General features: G+C 39.9%; 1 protein-coding gene across 3 annotated transcripts in view; it reads left to right on the forward strand.

The window, feature by feature from the left end:
- Nucleotides 1-5,460, forward strand: part of MAJIN (membrane anchored junction protein) — a 46,263-nt gene extending 40,803 nt beyond the window's left edge. For all 3 annotated transcript variants that reach the window (XM_066626516.1, XM_066626512.1, XM_066626513.1), the window contains 4 exons: nucleotides 581-676; nucleotides 2,707-2,776; nucleotides 3,145-3,277; nucleotides 5,064-5,460. In XM_066626516.1, the coding sequence (XP_066482613.1) occupies nucleotides 581-676; nucleotides 2,707-2,776; nucleotides 3,145-3,277; nucleotides 5,064-5,106 (342 nt within the window). In that variant the 3' untranslated portion in view covers nucleotides 5,107-5,460. The remainder of the gene's footprint in view (nucleotides 1-580; nucleotides 677-2,706; nucleotides 2,777-3,144; nucleotides 3,278-5,063) is intronic.
- The last annotated feature ends 4,459 nt before the right edge of the window (nucleotides 5,461-9,919 follow it).

Here is a 9,919-nt window from a genome sequence, read left to right on the forward strand (position 1 = left end):
CCCAGTCTCAAGCCATACTGAGCTTTTAAGGTCAAAAGCAGGATTTTGAATTGTACTTGGACATGAACCAGCAACCAATATTGAGAACTGCATGCAAGGCTAGATTGTCTTGTAATTCCCTATGGCAGCAATCCTATATACCCTTACTAATGAGTAAGTTCTATTAAAGTTAATGGGAATTACTTCTGTGTAGACATGTATCGGATTGGCCATTATTCCTAGGAGGAGGAGTTGCTCTAAGAGCCTATTGAAGTTGTGCTTTTTATGCAGCTGACGACCATTCTCTGTACATTATGGGGGAGCGATATGCTGCACCCATGATAGAGCTATCAATATATATTGCTAAACCATTTAATACTAGTTAAAATTGAAATCAAGATCCAACCATATAATGTATCTTAAAATGCATTTTTTTTTTTGCATTTCTTCATTCAATAATTTTCTTAGTAAACTATTTTTAAACTATCAGTAACAAAGCTCAAATATTTTTATTGCCTTGTGCCTTATTTTGGTAGTTTTGTTGCAGAAAGTTGACCAAAAAATGTGATGAATGAACTTGACAATTTAATACATCCTAAAGGTTAACAGTAGACACAAGCCAAGAGACAACATGGATACAGAAAGAGCTATTAAATGGAGAAGACTGGAAGGCACAGCAGAAATGTCACATGCACAGGTTTGTGATTATCTTTCCCCCTCCCATATTCAGCACAAATTCTTTGACTTTACCATTAAAGTTTTCTGACCTTGTCTCAAATTTGCTGTTAAACATCACAAGTTGTCTGATGTGTTAGATTGTATATGGATGCATACCTTAAAATCTTAACTCTCTATAGAGGATGATACACAAGTAATGTAAATTTCTTTGCCCTGGGTCAGGAGAATAAAGCTTGATTCTCTTTTTTTAAAAAATGTGGTGAAATAATGATGTCACCACATCAGTTTCACATGGTGTATTTTCATCTGAGTGCAGGCTTGTGTGGTAACAGTTGGTATGTATTATGTTAGAGAAACTCTGAAACTAGAGTTTGCCCTGTGGTGTAAATACCAGCTCTTACCACATGAGGAATATTCAGAAATGGTATTTACTTTGCAAAATTGATGCAGTATAATCACTGTTGTCATTTAATCTTATACAAAATAAATATACAATTGGTCCCAAGATAAAGTTGAGTATTTACAACAGAACGGATGTTAAGCTTCTGACTAATAAAAGTATTTAAGTGACTTTAAAAAAAAGAATACATTTCCAAAACTACAACCAAGGATGGTTATTTTATTACCTTCTTTATCTATCACCATTCCATAAAAATCAAGGTGACATATAACCTAAATTATAATATAAAAAAAATATAAAATGAGTTTTAAAAGCAAGAAATCAATCAGATAGCTCTAATAACAGCAGCAAAAAATTAAGAAGCAGATCTTATGCACATTTACCTATTTAACATAATAGTACTTTTGAGTTAACATGCAGTGAATTGCAATGTGAGACACTGTTAAACTAAAAACTATACTTGTCTTTAAATGTGATTAGTTTTAAACATTCTTTTAAAGGAGGTTAGTAGTTAGTTTTTCTTCAGTAATAATTGCATAAAATTAAATAATCTTCAAGATCTTTTCTGTCTAATGTTACTAGCCAAATATTCTACTTACAAAAAGAAGTTGAGTTATCTTTTCTATATTTTTTATTACACAGGCCTGCAAAATTGAAGGTCAGAAAAGCTTTTCTCAAAATATATGGGGGCTTTATATGTGAATTTGTGGTGCTGATTCAAAAAATGGCATCTGTTTTGCCCTATCACATCTAGTTTTGGAGATACGGCATAGTGAATGGTTCAAGCAGCTTCCTTGTGAGGAACAAGGAAACTGCTTGAACCATTCACTAGAGGCTAGGCCGTATCTCTGAAACTAGACATGATAGGGTAAAACTGATGCCGTTTTTTGAATCGGCACCAAATATACCCCGGAATAGGTCTTACTTTCAAGACAGCAAAATGTGTGTTGCTGTTATTTTCAATTACTTATCCTTGCAAAATACAAAGCATCTCTCTTTATTGATCTATACGTGCACACATGATTTTTTCCCCTCTCCCCAGAAATGTGGCTAAACGTGCTACCCATATTTACAACACAGCTAAGCCAAATGTTGGATTTGGAAGAGTGCAACTTCCAAATGGCATGATTCATAAAGCACAGGTATCCATTAAAATTGTCCTCTTTAAGTCATTTCCATCTGGCAGCAATAGGGGAAGAGGTGAGACAATATGGCATCTCCATTGGCCAGGGAAAGGCCAACTGCTATTGAGCCTGACCAGTTTAAGAGTTGTGTCCTACCTGAGCCAATTCCACCAGGTTGCAGCGGAGAAAGGGGTGGGACAGCAAGGCCCTCTCCATTAGCTGGCCGAATATACTGCATGATATTAAACCTAAGTCAATGTGCATTTAATAATGGCATATTCTTCCCCTGTCTCAACTTCCTCTGTAGTTTCCCTGTGTGTCTTTTTAAAATTGTAAGTCTCTTTGAGAATAGGAAAGTATCTTCTTATTCTTTTGCTGCTCAAAGCTCAAATGTTCTTAAACATTTTGTTTAAAAGTTCTATTCTCTCCCTCACCCCGACACAAATAACTGTTAAGGGAAAACCAAGGAAAGAGAAGTAAAAGACCAAGTTCATTGAAGTTTGTTTTCTTCCTCCATCTCCCTAGAATCAGCAAGAAGAAATTCAAAATCAGTACTGTGGCACCACTAGCAGTGGCTATGATGATATGAATTTGTGTAAGTATGAAATGATCCCTATAAACATATGATCCTATATGAGAGACAGTATGGTGCTTTTAGAGTACTGGGGTGAGACTGGAAGCACCTGGATTAAAAAAAACCCTTAGCCGTGCGTTGCACTGGGTGATCTTGGGCAAGTTGCAATTTTTTGACCTACGTTTCTGTGCCAGGTTGTTGGAAAGAAAAATTTTTATCATTTGTTTGATAACCTGTGCTGCTTAGTAGAAGGGCAGGATACAAATGTGATACTGTAATTATAAACTTTCTTGTTTTGCCAAAATAACCTGATGTTGATTTTACAATTCCTAGATGAGTGTAGCCTAATGTTCTCTTTTTGCCATGTGACTTTTCTTTCTTATTAATAGGGGAACATGTCCAGTATGTCAGAACCGAAGATACAGAGAATAGCCAGCAGGAAGGACAAGTGCCAATCTTACCAAAGAGAGCAGAGGAAACTGCGGAGTTAAAAACTAGAGGCTTTTTAGAGTTATTGAAAAGGTAATGTAATAGCATTAAAGCATCAAGACTTCCTGGCAGGAGCAAGTATAGTATGCGCTGGCTCCCGCAAGGGATTTAATATCAGAGATTAATTTGATCCCTAAATCCATTGAGGCTATTATTTTAATGGCATGTACTGCATGTGTATTACAATGTCTAAAGTTGTGTTTACAGGACTACTGCAATCAGGTATCTTTTTGTCATTCACCCCCTAAGTTAGTTGCCAACTTTTCAAATTAAGCAAATATTGAAGTGGGAACTTTGACCCTGCAAATTAGGGCTAGAGCCTCTGAGGAATCCCATTTCCATCTTGCCTGAAACTCCACCAGGATTCAACTTGCTAATCTCTACTGCACAGTGAAAATATGCTTTATTTTTTGGTTATGAAATTGTGTTTCTTTCCCCCAATCCTAATGAATCTAACATGTAAAATTTAATTTAAAAAAATTGTTGAGAGTGTTATAAAATGTACATGCTGTAGAGCTGTGTTTTCCATAAGGCTGAGGTTCTCAAACTGGGGTATTGCGATGCCCCGGCCTGAGAAGCCCTGCTTCTGGCCCCTTAAAGAGTGGGGGAAGGGGGAAGACAGCAATGTGATCCCCAGGACTGCACCAATGCCAGGGGGAAAGGGTTTTTTTTTTAAAAAAACAGTTAGAAGTGCCAGCTTCTGGAGAGTGCAGGGTGCCCCGCAGAGCCCTCCCCAAGCTTGCAGGGCTCCCAAACTGAAAGTGGCTTCAGATTGCTTTTTTTTTCTTCCTATTTTGGGAGCTCTGTGGAGGGCTCGTCACACCTCCCGGAGGCCGGTTCTTCTAACTGTAACTTAAAAAAAAATCCTTTTGTCCTTAGCAGCAGTGTGATCCAGGGGATCACGTTGCTGCCTTTGCCCCTCCCCTGCCAAAACTTAACCCTGGTACCCAAACTAAAAGTTTGGGAACTGCTGCACTAATTACTATGAGAGTACAATCCTATCTGTGCTTTCGGCTGGCGCAGTGGCTGCTGCGCTGGTCGAAGGTGTTGTGAACATGCCGTAATGCATGTTTGCGACACCCCATGAGTAAGCAGCACCAGTGGGGAGGTCTGCACTGCCCGCTGACAATGCATTCAGAGGCCTGGCCGCTGGCAGAAGTAAGTACACCACTGAGCGGTGTAGGGCCTGGGATGGGGGGGAAGGTGTTTCATAGGCTGGAAAGGGGTGTTTTTGGGTGAGGGAGGGCAGAATGGGAGAAGGATATACCTGGCAGGTGGGCTGGATCAGCAGAACTCTCCTCCACCCTATTCTAACCCGCCTCCCAGGCATTACTCCCAGGCATTACTCTGGGCTTCTTGGACTTCTACCAGTTATATAGCTGGTTGAGATCCAAGTAGCCTCACAGAACAGGCTGGGGTTTTACTTGGGGTAAGGGGGAAAGATATCCTATTATTCTGAGGAGACCTCAGCTGCCTCCTAACCTTCGTGGGCTACAGGTTATGAATGTAATAGTTGTGAGTTAAAGGTAACTGAGTGTGTACTGTAAAGTTAGCCAAGTGTGTACTGTAGTGTGAGGGTCTTTATTTTCAACACCCAGAGCTTTTAGAATGTTGCAGTAATGTCATGTATGCTGTGGTAGAATGGGGTGGGAATGAAGACAGCATTTGTTAACAGAAAGTTTGCAAGCAAAACAGCAGCAAAAATATCCTAGAGTGCTATAAAATAGAGATTGCTTTTTTATTGTAAAACTTCTGTAATTTATGTTCCACTTTGATGGCCATGTTCTAAATGCAACATTCTCTTTTTTATTCCCATCAGCACCCTCTATCCACCACTACTCCAGCGCCTGTGGAAGCACTGATTTCTCCTGAGGCATTTTCAGCTGTGTGAAGATATTCCTGTATCTTTACAAAGACAATAATTTTTTTGCTCTTTAATTCTGCTCTAATTCCATAGTTGCTCTTAAATTCTGCTCTTTAACTTAGTACAACAATTTCAGAGGTTGATGATACTTAAGAAACTCTCCTGCATGGTGTTTGTCACCTCATTTCAGCTTAAAATGCTTACCATAAAGCTATGGTTGACTCCTTTTTACGTTTATTTAGGTATGTACTATCAATGTTGAAATTGTTAAGAAGCAAGTATTTGCATTTTTCCTTTTAGGAGAGTGTGGTAAAGTTTTGTTGTTGTTTTTTAAACAGAAATAAACTGTCATTTGTGCCACTGACATGTCTGGCTAATGTTTTTTTAATATTCAAAATTGAAATATCCACTATGATTTCTCATATTTTGCATATCATTGAATTCCCTTCAACAATACTTGTCTTTTTGACAATACTTGTCAACAATAATTGTCTTTTACAACATTTTCTGGTTGTGGTTTAAAGACTAATTGTGGAGATCTCAATACTTCACCTTCACTTAAAAACCAATGTATAACTTCCAAGCCACTGAATTATCCTTCTTTCTCTTTTCAAAGATTGGCATAGTACTGACCATTTATCTCTTTGAAAGTGTCCAGTGGACACTGATTCCTATTTCTTTCATATAATATAGAGCAGAGGTTGGCAACTTCTAGCCCACTAGCTGGATCTGGGCTGCTTTGCCTCCTACCCAATTTGCCATGCCCTGGAGAGGGAATGGTGGAGCCACTTGCCTAGGCTTGCATGGAACAGGGACTTCACAAGCCTGGGCGGGCGGCTCCACCATTCCCCATCTAGAATGTGGCAAACTGGGCAAGAGGCAAAGCTTCCTGAGCCAGATTTCATGCCGGCCACTTCTGGGTGCTCAGCAGTCCAGGAGTTCGGTGGTGACATGATGATATCACCACTGAATGTCTGGACACTTTAAAGAAAAAGATTGCCGACTCCTAATATAGGAAATCACAATATACATACTGTGCTCCCACAACTCACTTCCACATATCTCCCCTACTCAAGTGTTAGCTTAGGAAATAAAACTGTCATTTTGGACAAAATGCCTGTCACTGTTTGGACAAAATCAGCATTTGATTCTGTGTTCAGCTTCTTTTACTTGGGATATGCCATAAACAAATGAAGTGCTGCTTCTACCCAGGCCCAACCTAAAACTAAGCACTGAAGTTGATGTAAATAACCAGCTGCTCCTATCCTTAGTGCACATACACCCCCCTAAAAAACAACCCCCTGAAGAAGGTGAACTACTACCCTGTCCATTCACTCCTTCTACTTGGTCCCTTTCAACAAAACAAGAAGCGCAAGACACACCCAAACCAAGGATGGAGTAAGGTGAGTGGTTAGGGAAGTGGACTGCTGTCTTCCGCTCTTCTTTGAGGGGGTGTGCTTGCAGCTGTGGCAAAAGTTATCTACCCCTTAACTCTCTACACCTCATGTGGTCTGTGTAAATAAAACAGGATGTTTGCACATTTCCTGTTTTGTTTAAAGGGACCACACAAGACAGGAGTGAGGTAAGGGGGATCGGGAAGTGGAGTGAATTAAAGGAGCAGGGGAACATATTGCTGTCTTCCAATCTGCTTTCCACTCAGCCATCAGGAAGCTGATAAGAGCGACTCTTACCACAGAAGGGTGGTAACCGACATAGTGATTGCTGTTTGATGTGAGCCACATAATCTACTTCATGGATGAGCCAGCTGTGAGTGGAATTGCTAATAACACAGGCCAACACACATTTTGCTTCCTTAAACGTTACACCAATTCATGGGTATATTTGGGGTGCTGATTCCAAAAAGGGAAAAAAAGAATTAATTTACATTTCAAATTTGAATACATTTACACAAATGAATACATTACTAATATGAATGAATGTATTTTACTAAGCTTATTTATAATACACATGAGAACTATAATACAGGCATGTGGAACCACATGAAAACTATGAACTGTTTGCCACACACTCCTTTGCACTGTGAAAACATATAGATCAAACCAGAAACACATGGAGACATAAGCAGTCACAGGCCAGTGTGGGCTCTAACAGTCTCCAATGGGCCAGATACTCATTGGAGACGGGGGGCTCCCTGAGGGTCAGATTGGGGTCCCTGAGGGCCACAAATGGCCCACCCCTGTTCTAACCAAACAGAGGCCTAGGACCCCTGAAAAAAGTGAGGAGGACGATGCAATGTACCTAGGCTGTTACAACAGGTAGCAACTCAAAAACTTTGGCCAATCACAGGCTGCTGACCACTGACCTCTTTAGATCCAGGAGCAACTACCCCTTCCCTTCCTGTTTTCCATCCAATAGATTTGCAACCTTTGAAGAACTGCAGCAGTTGTTAGATGGTTTAATGGAGCAGGTGGATGGGGCAGATGGGGCCCAGAAGGAGGCAGGATCAACAGTGCTGGTGCATGCCAAATCCTGTTTCCCCTCCTGGGCTTGAAAGCCCAGCATGAGGCTTCTTCGACTTGCATTGGCCATTTGGCAGGCACAGGCACAATTGTGCTGGCTGGGGCTTTACCAGGTATAAGGGAACAAATGTCCCCTTACCTTGAGGAAACCTCCTGCCTGCTTCTTCCCAGCATTGGATTCCGTGTGAACCAAGTGGCCTTGTTGCACTGGCACTGGTTAGGATTGGGCTGTTACTTATTCAGGAGAGTATTTGGGAAATGGAAGTCAAATGATTCGTTTAATCATGCTGATTTTGGATATGTTTAGTTATTAATTTCTGATTTTAAAAAAATTATTCTGATTTCATTTTGCTGTGAGCCATCTATACTGTAGAATGAAGTGTGTGATGTAACGTGTAACATAAACAAGCTTCTAGGTGGCCCAAGAAGAGATCTTACAGGAGAAAGGGAGACCTGCAATTTACAATCATATGATAAGGACCTTCCTAATCTCAACTGGGCTTGGTACTTCCTATAGGAATGCTCTGTAAATGAGTGCATGCAGATTGCTTGATTAGAGTGGAGGGCCTTGCACTGCTTGATAAGAGTTGAGGGCCTTGAGTACAGTTCCTGACAGTTGCAAAGTTGAGCTGAACATTTTTTGTTTGCAGATTTTAAAAGTAGCTTTATAAATAGAAACATCCTTACTGTTTACTGGAGAGCCAGTGTAATGTTGAGTATAAGGGAATGAATTCAGATCGGGAAGTATTTGGCTCAAATCTTGTCCCTGTTATGAACTCACAAGATAGGTAGGCAAGGCACTCTCTTTGATCTTTGGCCTTCCATCTGCAATAAGTGACTAATTCTGACCTGTTTTGCAGGGTTGTTGTAAAGGTTACAAGAAGATAATACATGCTAATGAGGATAGAAGCAGTGGATCTCTTATAGTTCCTCATAGTAGAGCAACTGCCCCCCTTTGCCATAGCAGAGTCTCTTCAGAGGCTGTGGCTAGTATTTCTTCTGCATACTATTGTGAGTCCTTTCAGAACAGGGGACTATTTATGTATTTAAGCCATGTGTAAACTGCTTTGTGAACTTCTTTTTGGTTGAAAAGTGATGTATAGATTTTTGTTATAATAATAATAAATATTATTATTATATATGTGACTTGCTTAGAATTCTCTAAACTCTCTAGTGCTCTTTAAAGGTGAAGTGTTAATTGCTTTGAAATGTTTTTCTGAGACTGACCAAAGGCATCTAATTGTTTCAATAATAGCTGTGAATTAGAAAGACTACACAGGTAATAGGGATGATGAACAAAGTCAGGGATGATTGCATATAGTGGACAGGAGGAACATCTGAGTTCAGATCCTTTTTTGTTCATGGCCTTGGACCATGTTATTACTTTTCATCCTAGCTTACATCACACTTCTGCTGTGAGAATAACATTGGATAATCCCACCTTGAGCTCCTTGGTGGAAGGCTGGAATAGTGATAAACAGTAAAAAGAGGGCTTCTAGCTATTTCTAAAGACAATCGGCACTCCAAAACATTCAAATATCATTATTAATTATTAATATATTATTATTAATATATATTAATTATATATTATATTAACCATTTAGCTTAAATAATTTATATCTTCTATTTCAACATGTTGCAAGTTATTAAAACAAAACATGTATCTATTTAACTATTTTCAATCATCCACCTTAGCTCCCATTAAATTGTTCATTAAAAATAACAAAGTGTCTGTTCCATGCAGATGACAATGTAGGGGAAAATGTAGCGCAGAAACTGAGCTTGGGTCCAGCAGGCAGACCCCATGCATTCATTCACCTTCCACTGTCACAGGGGCACAGGCTATTAATAAACAGTTGCTTAGGAAAGATGTGCATGTGGTGTAGCTACATAGAAAGTAAATCATTCAGGAACTGGGTAATTACAGGAACCTTTTTGCATGAGCTTTGATTCTGCTGGGGTTATTCTCTGTTTCATGTTAATGAAAGTTAGCAGAGAGGCAGGGCAAGGGCTATTCAAACATCCTGCTGTATGTACCTTGCAGCTAATTGCCCTGTGAATTGCCATGACTTCTATTGATAGTTTTGATGCCAAGCAATTGCTGTCTCTAGCTGGAGCTTTGGCAGATAAGGCATTAGTAAGTCTCAGTGCTGAGGCGGTTAATAAAACGTTTTGCTGACACATCTTTTTGACTCCCAAGTCAGCACCATCAAGTTTAGTGTCAAAGGTTTACTACAAAGCACTGAAACCAGCAGTCAAATCTCCCATTTTGATCAGCCCCAGGATCAGCCGCCTGTTCCTGAGCACGGGCATCCAGCACACAGAGACACC

The sequence above is a fragment of the Tiliqua scincoides genome, chromosome 4 (genome assembly GCF_035046505.1).
Source record: "Tiliqua scincoides isolate rTilSci1 chromosome 4, rTilSci1.hap2, whole genome shotgun sequence".
Lineage (NCBI taxonomy): Eukaryota > Metazoa > Chordata > Lepidosauria > Squamata > Scincidae > Tiliqua > Tiliqua scincoides.